The sequence below is a fragment of the Tupaia chinensis genome, unplaced genomic scaffold (assembly GCF_000334495.1).
Source record: "Tupaia chinensis unplaced genomic scaffold, TupChi_1.0 Scaffold138910_1, whole genome shotgun sequence".
Classification (NCBI taxonomy): Eukaryota; Metazoa; Chordata; class Mammalia; order Scandentia; family Tupaiidae; genus Tupaia; species Tupaia belangeri.
This window is the reverse complement of record NW_006198801.1, coordinates 134,909-150,667: the sequence shown is the minus strand read 5'-3', so window position 1 is coordinate 150,667 and position 15,759 is coordinate 134,909. Positions and strand designations below refer to the sequence as shown.

Here is a 15,759-nt window from a genome sequence, read left to right as displayed (position 1 = left end):
GGGAATGGAGGACAATTGTGGACACCGGAGGTGGTGTGAGAGGAGGGAGGGAAGGGACAGAGGATCAGAAAGAGGGGTGGAAATCATTCTAGGAACTAGAATTGGAAAATTTATTGTAATGTGCATGATTGAGTCACTATGCAGTGTGTACTGGATAGGAGATCGCATTTTGTGTGTTGTGATGATGCTTAGGGAAGGAATGTAAATTGAGTTACCAAAAAAAAAAAGAGTTTCAGGAAAAAAAAAATATCTATTCAATGACTGCAGTATGATATGTAGCCCCAGCTAGGTGCTACTTTATAGGATGCGTAAAGTTAGACTTGTGTTCATGGAAATGTGTGTGTCACCTGTGTTTGCTATGAGGGTATTTAGATTGATTAGGGTCTTTGGGGATTCAATAAAATGTGGGGGGGGAAATGGTATAGAAAGCAAACACAGATACCAGAGACAGTGTGGGAGGAGAGTGGGAGTTGGCAGAGGGTAAGAGATAGGGAATCAAGGATGGGGGGATAAAAAGCAAAACATAGAGAAAACAAGAAATGGAAGATCATTTGCTGACAATAACATGTTTGTTGATGTGCTTGATTGAGACAATATACAGTGTACTCTGGATGGAAAATCTCATTTTGTATGTTGTAATGATGTACAGTGAATGAATGCAAATAAATAAATTGAAATAAAAAAAGAATATTTTATAGGTTGTGATGTGTTATTCTGTTTGGAGGCGACATTTTATCTCATTCTCTTTCTTATATTAGGAGCCATCTGTGATTATTGTTAGACTTACTAATTCATTAGGGCTTGAAAAATGATATTTTTAGTTCTGTCATTTCTCCTTCACAGATTATGTGGAGTGCTTCTATTTATAAAGTGAAACTTTTTCTCATCAGGTATTTGTTTACTCCAGTGGATGGTTTGCGTAAGAAAGAATGTTTGATTCTTTGCATTTATTCATCAGAATTCAAAATAATGAGTTAGCTTCTTAGAATCCTACGAAAATGGCTGCTAGTTTTTTCAATATTTTTAAAAGCTTATGGATTGTGGAGAGCAGCCAATCTGAAGACATGTGATTAAACCATGTGGCCTGAAGACACATGCAGATATGTGCTTTTGTAAGCTACTCTAGCAGGGCTATTGAGAAGCATCTGCATACGAAAGCAATACCTGCCTGTTGTAAATGGCTGTCTTCCTGTTCTTGTTGAAACTCAATACCTCTATACTGCACAGTATCAGGCTGAAGGAAGTCACAAGCTTTTATCAGATTATTCCCCCAAAAGGATCAGAGAAATTGTATTGGTGCCAGCCATTTTCACATCTTCAGTTGATTTACATCCAAAAACAACTGGCTTTGCATCCCAATTTCACCTCTTTGTATTCCACTTCCTTCTTCCCCATTCCTTTTACATCCCATTTTCCCCTTCCCCCATTTTCTGCCCTTTAAAAGAATAAACCTGAGGCTGGTTCTGGTCTCACCTTCTCCATCAGAGAAGCTGAGCCCACCCAATCCTCGCTTTCTATACCTGTGTGTCTTTGTGTGTTTTGTTAGTGCATCTATTTCTAATCCACAGACTTCCCCACTCAGAGAAACGTGTTCATGCTGAGCTGGTCCGGCAATGGATTAAACATTTCTTTTTCTTTTTTTGGAGAGGTTTTTGCTATAGGGCTTGTGCACTCACCAGAAAGACAAAGAGAGACAGAGAGACAGAAAGTGAGAAATCACCGCCTGAGGGGGATGGCCACACCACAGTCCCTTCTCCTCCATTCTCCTCTCGGGATCTTGGGCATGCATACACACGCACCCGGCTTGAGTTTAAGCCGCTGGGTCTGGGACTCGAACCGCGTTCGACTACATGGGAGTCCAGCGACATAGCCATTACACTAACTGTTAGGCTCGAGTTAAGCATTTTTTTAAAGAGTTATTTCAGGTGGCATGGTGGTTAAGGACACTGGACTCCCACATGGCCAACTGTAGTTCAAATCCCAGACCTGGTGGCTTGCTTTCTCACTTTCCTTCCCCTCTCTTGCTCGGGTTTTCTCTGCTTAAATTAAAATAAATAAATAAATAAAGTTAAATAAAATAATTCTTAAAAAATGATTTCATCTGGGACCAGCAGATGGTGTAATGGTACATTGCTGGACTCCTAAGTAGTCAACTTCAGTTTGAATCCTGGACCCAGTGACTTAAAACTTAAGCTGGGCATGAGTGCGTGTGTGCCCAAAATCCCAAGAGGAGAATGGAAGAGAAGGGATTGTGGTGGGGCCATCCCCTCTTGGGGGCAGGGGGGTGATTTCTTGTTTTCTCTTTTTTTCTCTCCAGCAAGCACACATGCCCATATAAAAAATCTCTCTTAAAAATATTTTTTCATCTGATTTTTATTTATTTATTTATTTTTAAAATTTGACCAGAGAGAAAGAGGGAAAGTGAGAAATCAAGCCACCAGGTGCAGTACTTGAATGATGGTCGCCCATGTAGGAGTTCAGTGCCCAAACCACCATGTGACCTGCTGGCACCAGGTTAAGCATTTTTAATGTGATCAGTGTATTGTAGTTATTATCTTCATAATTTGATTCACAAGTTATACCGTTTTTGACCATTCAGAGCTTCTTTAAGCTGTCACTTGAGTTGTAAACATGATCCTAAAAGTTTTTTGTAGCTTTCTTGCATTTTCATATAAAACGATATTCATATTTACCCTATGTATTTCTGACTTAATCCTGAAATCACCTTTTTCCAAAGAACCTTGGTTACTTTCATTCTAAATCATGCTAATGTAACCAAACTCAAATCCATTTCGCTTGCCCACAAGCTATAAAGCCAAACTATAGGCACATGGTGTGATGAAAGAAAGTACAGCTTTATTGTGTGGAAAGCAAGCAAAGCGGGCAGCTCACGCTGTAAAAACCCGGTCTCCCCAAGATGTTCCCCACAAGCATTTTTAAGGGCAAAATTAGGGGTAGAGGTTCTAGGTGCGTGATTAGTTCAGTGATTGGATTAAGAGGGTGTGATCATCTCTTCCGCATTCTTGATTGGTGAGGCCTTAGATGATCAGTGTTCTGTTCTGGCAGGGGCGAACTCAGGTCTTTGGTGCATTTCAGCCCGGAAGTGATGTGGTCAGTGACCATTGTCCTACAAAATATCTTAAGATATGTGTTATACAAAACTTCTACATCTTAATTCCTACAGTTAAGAAACTGATTTTGTTAACGGATAAGAGATAGTTGAGGTGTATTATGAAGCCCTCGGTTCTTTGGGTCCAGATCACTAAAATTAGAGATCTGTCCCTAGGTGCAAAATGGAACCAACCACAAATGAAGTAGGTAGAAAAGAAGATTTAATAGAAAGAAAGGAAAGGAAGGAAAGGAAAGAAACGAAGTACACCCAAAGAGGTTCTTGGGCGGGCAGATTGCCAGGTGGCAACCGTGCTTGGTACTAGTTAACCATTGTTTTTATTATTAGATGTCATGAATATTCATTAGTGGGAGGACCCTCATGCTGCCTATGTCCTTCCTTTACATTTGAGTCCACATGTTCTTTCCTGCACCTGTGTACCTTCTTCACAGGTAAAGAATGAGGAACTTGATCACCTAATTGCACTCGCCCAGTGCGAGCCAGGTTGCCCTAATTAGACTGCCCAGTTAGTCCATCGCCCTAATGGGAATTAGGGCATTGACCAAAACGCTTGCTTAGGTCCTTTTGATAAGAGAAAAATCTACGATTTCTGTGTGCTTCTCTCAGACCCCAAGGAAGGAAGATGGCAAATTGCCTCACCCTCCTGGGACCCAGAGCTAGATGAGCCTTTGGCTTTTCTCTTAGGGTTGCCCCCTCATGACTAACTAACTGCCTATCACAATTTCTTTGATGAAGAGGGAAGTTACAAGCTTCGTTTTAGTACATTAAAGTGACAGACAGTCTTTAGATAAATGTCATCTATTACTACAGGAAGGTGTGGTTTACTGTAAGCTAGCATATACATTCAAATAATTATCTCAGGGAAGGAGTGGGTGTAGTCAGGGTCAAGAGACTTGAATGTAACATCTACATTTAAATGGACCTCTTTTGTCAGTCAATCTGGATAGATACTTTTAGTTCTAATCAGTTTTCATTTTGGGAACTTACACTTTCTTCTAAAAAATAATAATAAAAAAGAAACTGAAGGTTTGCTCCTTTTTGAGGATCACAACTTGGTTTCACTTAGACTTTATAATCTTGGCCTTTGGTAATGTATTAGCCTTTTTAATATAAATCAAGCTCATGACTCTTTTCTTTTTAAGAATTATTTTTAATTTTATTTATTATTATTATTATTTAATTTGTTACAGTGCATGCATGCTCACCAGAGAGAGATAGGGGGAGAGGGGTGGGAGGGAAAGTGAGAAAGCAAGCCACAAGGTCCAGGACTCAAACCATAGTCGATCATGTGAGAGTCCAGCACCATAACCACCATGCCACTTGCTGGCCTGAACACGCTCATTATTCTTACATCTATTTCTGAGATTCAAAAATTTGGTTCTCTGTGATGCCAGCATAATTATTTATTTGCTTTAACAGTAGTCTTTGAAATGTTTCATTTGTTACACAACTAATGCATAGGTTTATTGTTTCAGGAGTCAGTGATATTCAGTGATATTTCTGTAGACTTCTCTCAGGAGGAGTGGGAATGTCTGGATCCTCCCCAAAGGGACTTGTACAGAGAAGTGATGTTGGAAAACTACAGTAATCTGGTTTCAATGGGTAAGAGTATGTATACCAATAATTCAGGGTTCTCCTCTGGAATGTTTGCTTCTTCCACAGTGAATTAATTTCTCAGCTGCTGCTTTTCAAGTTACAAGCTGAATTTTTTATTCTCAAATAAATGGTTTGAGCTGAAATGAAAAATACGAAAATGGGTAGCTCCAATGCACTGCAACTAAAGCTTCATCTTCATTTTCTTTGGTTATTCTATAGTAACATCTTTTTATTTTTATCATTGACTTGATTTACCCACAGCATAACCATGTTCTGTATCTTTTCTTGTGAGCAGGACTTTACATTCCTAAGCCTCAAGTGATTTCCTTACTGGAGCAGAGCCCTGGATGATTGGCAGAGAGCTTACAAGAGGCCTGTGTTCAGGTAAGTGAGAAATGACTGGACAAAAGTAGGATATTACAGGTAACTCAGGTGGTCAGTGAGGAAACAGTTCTTTTGAGATGTTATCTTAGGAGCTTCTGTTAAGAACCTGAGCCTGTGGAGAAAACGAAGTCCTTTTAACATGAGTTTATAAATAACTTATTGTCCCTTCCCTTACTCATCACTCTTTTTCTTTTTCTTTTTTATTTGTTTTCTTTTTTTTGAGAGATTTTTCACTACAGGGCGCATGCGCTTGCCAGAAAGACAGAGAGAGACAGAGAGATAGAAAGCGAGAAATCATCCCCCAGGGAGGATGGCCATGCTGCAATTCCTTCTCCTCCATTCTCCTCTTGGGAACTTGAGCATGCACGCATAAACGCCTGGCATGAATTTAAGCCACTGGATCCGGGACTTGAACTGCAGTCAACTACATGGGAGTCCAGCGACATAGCCATTACATAAGCTAACTGCTGGTCCCTTTATTTGTTTTCTTTAGAGAGACTTTTGCCATAGGGTGCATGTGCTTGCTGGAAATAGAGTGAGAAATCACCCCCTAGGGAGGATGGCCATATCACAATCCCTTCTCCTCTCTTCTTTTGCCCCCTTGTGTGAATTTCAAGCCTTTGGATCCAGGACTCAAACCATAGTTGGCCATGTGGGAGTCCAGCACCTTAACCACTGCATCACCTGCTGGCCCCCCTTTTTCTTTTAAATTTGCATAAGGCAAATGCACTTGCTGGAGATCAATGAGGAAGAGGAAGTGGGAAAGCACTTTCCAGGGGAGATGGCCATGCTGTAATCCTTCTCCCCAACTCTCCTCCTGGAATTTTTGGCATGCACATACATGTACCTGGTGTGTTTTCCAAGCTCCCAGGTCTGAAACTCAAACCATGTAGTCAGCCATGCAGGATCCAGCTGCCTTAACTACCATGCCACTGGTTAGCCTATCTCATTACTTCTACTACTGGTCTCCAATACCCTTCTTAATTTCAAGCAGAAGGTATGTTTTCCCTCCAAAGAAAACTTTTTACCCTAGTCCCTTGCTAGCTTTTCTTTCTCTTTTACATTTAGGCTGATAGATATTATCTATTACTATCCTTAAAATTGTGTAATTTTGGGAGGATCCGGTAGCATGGTGGTTAAGGCAGCTGGATCCCACATGACTAACTGCACAGGTTGAGTCTCAAGACACATCAGCTTGAAAAACATGCTGAGTGCTTGTGTGTGAGGGCCCAAAATCCCAAGAGGAGAAATGAAGTGATAGTGGTGTGACCATGGTGTGACCATTCTCCATGGAGGTCTCTCTCTCTCTCTCTGGTGAGCACATATGCCCTCTGACAGAAAAATAAATTAATTAATAATGTAATTGTGTGTGTACATGTGATTGCACATCTCCCTCATCATTGCTCAAGGATTGGTCTTCAGAATAGCTGCCTAATACTGAATTGGATTTTTTTCTTTATCCAACAGTTTTGATTTCCTAATATATGCAAGAGAGTCTGCTCAGTGCTGTAGTTTGCTAATTATGTCTGTTTTGAGAATTTGAAGTCTAGGGGCCGACAGGTGGCATAGTGGTTAAGGTGCTGGACTCCCACATGGCCATCTGGGGTTTGAGTTCTGGACCTGAGGACTTGCATTCTTACTTTTCTTCTCTCTCGCTCTGTCTTTCTCTGGCCAAATTTAATAATAATAATAAATTAAATAAATAATACTTAATAAAAAAGAATTCAGAGTCTAAGAGTTGTGCTAAAATATATCCATAACTAATTTCCACAAAGTAGAATACTGTAAAAGTCAGATAGGAAGCTCAGCAGAAAGACAAGGGCTAAATATCAATACATAGAAGAAAATTAATCCATATTGCAATAGTAGTTGGAAACTTGGAAGTAATTGTAATCACCATGTATAGAGACACTGTTGGTGAAGATAACAAAGGTCTGTGCCTATACTGAAAAGGAAATGATGGGGACTAGCAGGTGATATAATTGTTATGTTACTGGACTCCCATGTAGTGGACCATGGTTTGAGTCCTGGATTCGGTGGCTTAAACTCATGCTGGATGCATGCACATGCATGCCCAAGATCCTATAAGGAGAACGGAGGAGAAGGAATTGCAGAATGGCCATCCCCCTGGGGGGTGGGTGAATACTCGCTTTCTGTCTCTGTCTGTCTTTGTCTTTCTGGTGAGCACATGCACCCTATAGCAAAAACCTCTCAAAAAAAAAGAAAAGAAAAAGAAAGAAAAGGAAAGGATGGCAGAAGAGAAGAGATTTGGGATGAAGTAGGAGAACTAGAAGATAATTTACTGATTACTGCTATATATCAAGCATTGATCCAGATGCTGAGATTATGGTATTGATTAAAACATTTAAAACTCCTGAGACTGGCAGGTGAGTTGGTGTTTAAGATGTTAGACTCTCACGTGAGCAACTGTGGCTCAAGTCCCAGACCTGGCAGCTTTCCCTTTCTCTCTGTCTCCATCTCTTTCTGGTCAAATTAATAACAACAAATTAAAAAATTGAGTATATGAATAATTATTAAAAAAATAGAAACAGAAAAACATTTAATGCTCTACTTCTGGAGGCTACATGCTTGATAGTAAAAGAGAAAATGTCTTAAGAGTATTTTGTACTGCTATAACAGAATACTTTAGACTAGGTAACTAATAAAGAAAAGAAAATTATTTTCTCAGTTTTGGAAGCTGAAAAGTCCAAGATCAAGGTACCAGCACCTTTGTGAGAGCCTTGCTGTGCCCTCACATAGCAAAAGGCAGAAGGGCGCAATAACCAATTCCTTCTTAGACTTCTTTATGAAGGTACCTAGTTCTATCATAAAAGAGGAGTCTCATAGCCAGATCACCTCTGAAAGGTCCCATCTATTAATACTATCACACTGGGGGAACCAGCAGTTAGCGTAATGGCTATGTTGCTGGACTCCCACATAGTCGACCGCGGTTCACGTCCTGGACCCGGTGGCTTAAAACTCACGCTGGGTGCGTGTGCGTGCATGCCCAAGATCCCGAGAGGAGAATGGAGGAGAAGGGATTGCGGCATGACCATCCCCCCTGGGGGGTGATTTCTCGCTTTCTGTCTCTATGTCTCTCTCTGTCTGTCTGGCAAGCGCATGCGCCCTATAGTGAAAAACTTCTCCAAAAAAAAAAAATACTATCACATTGGCAACACCTAAATTTTTGGGGGGGACACATTCAAACCGTAGGAAATGTATATCAATGTATATGTGTGCATGTATATGTAAAAATGATATGTATATATTAATATATGCAAATAGAGTAACATTACCTATTAGTATGTTGTATTCATAATTATATATTGTAATATATAATTATAATGTAATTTATAATAACATGAAATATGTTAATATACATTCATATATTTATATATAATTTTATATATGCTTGTAGTACTAATACTAATAATATATACTAAATTATATTGTATGATTTAAAAAATTTGTTTCCATAATATAAGTAATACATTATTTTTTTATTTCATTTTCTTTTATACATTCAATCACATTGTTTAGCTTATAAAGTGAATATTTCAGTATGTGAACATTTCTTCCTAGTCCAGTTGATAAAACTATAAAATATCTTCAACAGATAATACCACATTTCTTTGTCCCATTAATGCTTTGCCTTCATATTTTTTTTTAAGTGTCTTTCCTCAGTTCCTACTCTTCCACACACACCATATCTGGTATTTACACCCATTTGCTGTGTGTGTATATCCTTTGGTCAATCAGTTTCAGTCCTAGAGTGCAGACACTTTGTATATATTAAGTGGTGACATATAATGTCTCTCCTTCATAGCCTGGCTTGCATCACTCAGCAGTAAATCTTCCATATTCTTCCACTTTCTGTCAAAAGTCAGGGTTTTGGTTTTTTTTAATGGCTCAGTAGTATTCCGTAGAGTATATGTGCCACAGTTTTTCTATCCATTCATTCGTTGTTTCCATGAGTGCCCAAGATCCCGAGAGGAGAATGGAGGAGAAGGGATTGCGGCGTGACCATCCCCCCTGGGGAGTGATTTCTCGCTTTCTGTCTCTATGTCTCTCTCTGTCTGTCTGGCGAGAGCACGCGCCCTACAGTGAAAATCTCTCCCCCCCCCAAAAAAAAAGAATTCTTCTGTCCTTTGGGTAGATACCAAGGAGTGGGATTGCTGGATCATATGGTAGTTCTATTTATAGATTTTTGAGGAATCTCCAAATTGTTTTCCACAGTGGCTGGACTAATTTACATTTCCACCAGCAGTGTAAGAGAGTTCTCCTTTCACCACACCACCACCAACACTTATCATTTTTTTTTTTTTAATCTTAAGACATTCTGACTGGGGTTAGCTGGCATCTCATTGTGGTTTTGATCTGCATTTTCCTTACAGTGAGGGATGTTGAGCTTTTTTTTATATGCTTTTTGGCTATTCGTATGTCGTCTTTAGAGAGTTGTTTTTTTTTCAACTCATTCTCCCATCTTTTAATAGGGTTGATTATCATGATATGTTTTTATATGTATGTAAAATGTCAGATGAAATACATCCTATGAAGGTACCTCAGAGAAGGTATCTCTGATAAGGTGATATTTTAATGGAGACCTGAAAGAAGGCCTAAAGAGCAATAAATATAAATATCTGATAGAAGGGATTCAGGCAGGGGAAACAGTAAGAACAAATCACCTTTTAAGAACTTTTTCACTTCTACCATTGTTGCTGGAGTAGAATGGGCAAATGGAATCGTATAAGAAGAGGTCAGGAAAGTGGCATGATGTGTGTGTATGCCTGTGTATATGTACTAGGTACAGGTTGGGATGGAAGTGTACCTGCAGCTATATCTGGGGTCTTGTGGGTCTTGGTATGAGTTTTGTTTTAGTCTTTTGTGTGCTAATAACACATATGCCAGAGTCTAGGTTATTCACAAACAATAGAGATTTATTACATCATGGTATTGGAGATCCCTGGTCAAAGAACCACATTTGGTAAGATTCTTATTGTTGGTGGTGTCCTGAGGTAGCACAGGATAGCACATGACGAGAGCCAGAGCAGAGCATATGTCTGTGTCTCTGTCATTACTTCTTTTTTCTTAACGTAACAAAAAGTTTATTATGAAAATGTGCATCCAGACCAGCAGTTATTCTTTATCGATCACCCAGTCTATAGTATTTCTGTTGAGTGATACAATAATGAATTAACACACCAGATTACCTCAGTTTTAGTAATTTGCTAGAATGACTTATAGAACTCAGGAAAGCTCTATATTTATTATAGTTTTGTTATCAAAGATATATTTTAGGGACCAGCAGTTAGTGTGATGGCTATGTCGCTGAACTCCCATGTAGCTGATCGCAGTTCGAGTGCTGGACCAGGTGGCTTAACCTCACTCCAGGCAATTGTGCGTGCGTGCCCAAGATCCCAAGAGGAGAATGGAGGAGAAGGGATTATAGCATGGCCATCCCCCCTGGGGGGGGGTGATTTCTCACTTTCTATCTCTCTGTCTCTCTGTCTTTCAAGCGAGCACACACTCCCAATCGCAAAAACCTCTCAAAAAAAAAAAAAGAGGTATATTTTAGAGAGAGATCTAGAGATCTTCTGGACAGAGATTCCATGCCTTCTGTGGAGAGCCAGGTTATGTCACCCTCCCAACACATTATTGTATTCATTGACTGGAAAGCTCTACTGAGCTTTGATTCCCAGAGTAAGTGTGATTGATGAAATCATTGGCTGCTCAATTTCCAGCCTCCATTCCATTCCCAGGGGTCAGGTGTCCCAACCCGCAGGACAGTCGAACAGGTTTCCTGAGGGAAGGAGTGAGAGACGGACGAATGGCCCACTGTCACAGCACGGAGATGACGCAGTGTCTCTTCAGGGTCATCTCTTTATTGTAGGCAGCATGGAGATGACACAGTGTTCAGGGTCATCCGGAGCTGACGCAATGTCGTCACAGCTCAGGGTCGTCCGGAGATGGCACGGCGTCACAGCTCTTCAGGGTCTTCAGGGTCGTCTGGCGATTTTGGGCCAGGGATCATGGTTATATACATGTTGATGGGCTGTGATTGGTTGAGTGAAGGATAGTAAAAGGTGGATTATGATTGGTTGCTTTGTGGACCAATCATGAGGTGCCCAGATATGCAAATTTGAGGGATTCTAAGCTCACTGATTTGCTATGGGAAGTGGCCAATCAGAGTATGGTTTTGAAGGTGAGGTTTTTGAAGGGGAGCCAATTGTGGCCTTTGTAATTGTTTGGTCTCTGAGCCTAAGATGGCAATAGTAAGAGACTCATGAAAAATAGCCTCAGCAGACTTGCTGGTACGCAGCCTCCCACAGTCAGGCAGCTGTAAATCCCAGTCTTCTAATCATGTGTTTAATATTTCAGTCTGCATGCTGAAGCTTCCTAAGGGCCCACCATGAATACTCTAATTAGCATAGTAAACATACTTCTGTTGCTCAAGAAATTCCTAGGTTTTGAAGCTCTATGCCAGGACTATGAACAAATCTCACCTTTATTATAACACACCCCAGGAGCCTTCCCCATATGTGTTTATTTCCCTCAGGAGACCTTAACAGAGGCTGGAAAATTAGCCACTTTTTGTTATATATGTATGATGTACTTTTATACCACATGCATGCATGCTTATATAGTAGTCATGTTTTTGATTTTTTAAGAATTATTTATTTAATTTTATTTATTATCTTTTTAAAAAATTTGCTATAAGGCATGGTCACTCACCAGAGAGGAACAGAGAGAGAGAAGAGGATAGAAAATGAAAAAGCAAACTGCCAGGTCTAGGGCTTGAACCACTGTCTGCCATGTGGGAGTCCAGGACCCCAACAACCATGCCACCTGCTAGCCACAGTAGTCATATTTTAATATGATAGAAGGTTCAATGATATATTTACTAAGCTTTCCAGATGATTTGATCCATATTTCAGAATCATTGTGGTAACATATTTCCATAGTGTCTTCACTCTGCTTCATGCATTATACCATTAATACCTATGCATTTCTTGTACATTTTTCAGATTAAATAGATATCCTTAAGAACCATATGTCTTTTACCTACTAGTTATTTTCAGTTTAATTTTTCTATTTCCATCTTAAAGCTCAATTTTTCACAAATAGTTAAGAGAAAGAGTTTTACAATTTGGTTTTCTTTCAGATCTGGAATCAATGTGTGAAACCAAGTTATTATCTCTAAAGAAGGAAGTTTATGAAATAGAATCATGCCAGAGAGAGATAATGGGGCTTACTAAGCATGGCCTTGAGTACTCCAGTTTTCGAGATGTTTTGGAATATAGAAGTTACTTTGCAAGACAACTGGAATATCAGAATGGGCATTTTAGCCAAGAAATACTCACTCACGAATATATGCCTACATTTGTTCAACAGACATTTCTTACTTTACATCAAATAATAAATAATGAGAAACCATACGAATGTAAGAAATGTGGAAAGGTCTTTAATCAGAACTCACAATTTATTCAGCATCAGAGGATTCATATTGGTGAAAAATCTTATGAATGTAAGGAGTGTGGGAAATTCTTCAGTTGCGGCTCACATGTTACTCGACATCTGAAAATTCATACTGGTGAAAAACCTTTTGAATGTAAGGAATGTGGAAAGGCCTTCAGTTGTAGCTCATACCTTTCTCAGCATCAAAGAATTCATACTGGTAAGAAACCCTATGAGTGTAAGGAATGTGGGAAGGCCTTTAGTTATTGCTCAAATCTTATTGATCATCAGCGAATTCACACTGGTGAAAAACCCTATGAATGTAAAGTATGTGGAAAAGCCTTTACAAAAAGCTCACAACTTTTTCAGCATGTGCGAATTCATACAGGTGAGAAACCATATGAATGTAAGGAATGTGGCAAAGCCTTCACACAGAGCTCAAAGCTTGTTCAGCATCAGAGAATTCATACTGGTGAGAAGCCCTATGAGTGCAAGGAATGTGGCAAAGCCTTTAGTAGTGGCTCAGCACTTACTAATCATCAGAGGATCCACACTGGTGAGAAACCCTATGATTGTAAGGAATGTGGGAAGGCCTTTACTCAGAGTTCACAACTTCGTCAACATCAGAGAATTCATGCAGGCGAGAAACCCTTTGAATGTCTTGAATGTGGGAAGGCATTTACTCAGAACTCACAGCTTTTTCAACATCAGAGAATTCATACAGATGAAAAACCATATGAATGTAATGAATGTGGAAAGGCCTTTAATAAATGTTCAAATCTTACTCGACACCTAAGAATTCATACTGGTGAAAAGCCCTATAACTGTAAGGAATGTGGGAAGGCATTTAGCAGTGGCTCAGATCTCATCCGTCATCAGGGAATTCATACTAATGAATAATAATTATTAAAAAAAACTTCACTTTCGTAATACTTTAAATAAAATTCATGTTTGATAGTTACCCTCTTCATTATTTTTATTTTATATTTAAGTTTTTAGTTCAGATGAATTTCACTCAGTTATGAATTCAGAGCCTGAATTGACACCTTTCCCCTCAGTCCTGTACCAATGCAAATTGTTCAATAATTCTTTTCTTTTCTATTTTTTGGATCTGCCTACATGATGATATGTTATATTCTTGTGTATATTTGCTTGAGTTTTTATGATTATCTTTTCTGATCAGTGTATTTGTGATTACACCAATACCACAGTTAAAATTGTGACCTTTAATATTTAAAAATTCCTTGTGGAATTATAACTTTGTTTTTGAAGTGAGTGACAATCTTTTTCTTCCATTTTACAAATTTGGATTTGTTGTAAAACAAAATCAGAAATAAAAAACAAAAATAATTACAATTATATTTATAAGTGACTATTCTCAGTTTGGTAGAGCAAATCCTGATAGACTGTTTTTTAAGAAAGTAGTGGAGCCAGCTGGTGGCATGGTTAATGTGCCTGGATCCCATATGGCCAAAGGCTCAGTTCAAGTCCTGGACACAGAGGCTTGAAAAATGTATGTGTGTGTAAGTTGTGTGTGTAAGTTGTGTGTGTGTGTGCACATACGCATGCATGTGCATGCGTGCATGCCCCAAATCCCAAAAGGAGATTGAAGTAGAGAAGATATTGCCATGTCACCATTCCCTGGGGTGTGTTTTCTCTCCTCCTCCTCTCTCTCTAGCAAATGCGTACACCCTCAGGCAGATTAAAAAAATAAAAGAAACTGTAGTCATAGTACACATGCTGTACCTTCACTTGCATTTATCATGCTAAAACATAATAGCAATTTCAGTAAATACAGGTTTCTGTTATTTTTAATGACATATTTAATTACTTTAAAATGACCTTTATTCATGTTATGGTTGTCTCTTAGCAGGTTTTATTTTGTTTGGGAATTAGTTTATTTAATTTTATTATTATTTCAGTTTAACTAGTGAAAGACAGAAAGAGAGAGTGAGAAAGCAAGCTGCCAGGTCCAGGACTCAAACTGTGGTCAGCCATGTGGGAATTCAGCACCTCAACCACCACGCCACCTTCTGGCCCCCAAGAAATCATCCCCCAGTGGGGATAGTTTTGCTGCAGTCTCTTCTCCTACATTCTACTCTTGGGATTTTGGGCATGCCCATACATGTGCCTGGTGTGAGATTTAAGCCACTGGGTCCCAGACTCAAACCACAGTTACTATGTGAGAGTCCAGTGACACAAACACTATATCATTTGCTGGTCCCGATGCAGAGAAGTCTTGATTCATAATATTGTGCAAAGCTGTTCATGTCCAAGATGTCTATTCTGAAGAAGAATTTTCCTTGGTCAGTTTTACCTTAAAGTCTCCAACAGGTGCATGGTTTTAAAAATATGAAGCAGTCCTTCTGAGTTGTGAACCCAGAGTTCAAGGCCTTGAAGCTTTACTGCAGTATGAATGGTGAGAATAATTTCGTATGATGTCCAACAGGGCTCACAGGAGTCTTTGGTGTCATTTCTAAAAGACCCTGACTGCACCCTGAAGGGTTTGATTGTCTTCAGTCAGTGAATCACAGCATCCTTTATATGGTGAAATACACTTTGGCATAATCCATTAAAATCTAGCAGAGTGGGAACCAGCAGTTAGTGTAATGGCTATGTCACTGGACTCCCACATAGTTGACTGTGGTTCGCATCCTGGACCCGGTGGCTTAAAACTCATGCTGGGCACGTGTGCATGCGTACCCAAGATCCCAAGAGGAGAATGGAGGAGAAGGGATTGTGAGCGTGACCATCCCCCCAGGAGGGGTGATTTCTTGCTTTCTGTCTCTATGTCTCTGTCTGTCTGGTGAGTGCACGTGCCCTATAGTGAAAAACCTCTCCAAAAAAAACTAACAACAACAACAAAAAAAATCTAGCAGAGTTTAGTCACCTCAGATTTCTCCAGAAATGTCTCATAAGAGAAGACACGTTTTCTAATAACCTTTTAACTACTGTTACAGCATTGTTTTCCTTTATGGGCAAGTTCCTACACAACTAAAAATCTATAATGAAAATGACAATAAGGGAAATCCCTTTATAATATGTAAATGACATATTCACATAAATGTACCCACAGTTTTTACTGTCTTTCTCCCCTAAACTTTTAAAATTCATATATATTTTTATTATTATTCATACATTAAATCACTATACATCATTTAGATTGTGAAGAGACTTTACCCAGCATGATATAC

At 39.3% G+C, this 15,759-nt stretch overlaps 1 protein-coding gene across 1 annotated transcript in view; it reads left to right on the top strand.

Moving 5' to 3' along the window:
- Nucleotides 1–13,882, top strand: part of LOC102481077 (zinc finger protein 383-like) — a 35,294-nt gene extending 21,412 nt beyond the window's left edge. Inside the window, 4 exon segments of the mRNA XM_006161704.3 lie at nt 4,606–4,732; nt 5,022–5,060; nt 5,063–5,110; nt 12,273–13,882. Of these exon segments, the coding sequence (XP_006161766.1) occupies nt 4,606–4,732; nt 5,022–5,060; nt 5,063–5,110; nt 12,273–13,465 (1,407 nt within the window). The 3' untranslated portion in view covers nt 13,466–13,882.
- The last annotated feature ends 1,877 nt before the right edge of the window (nt 13,883–15,759 follow it).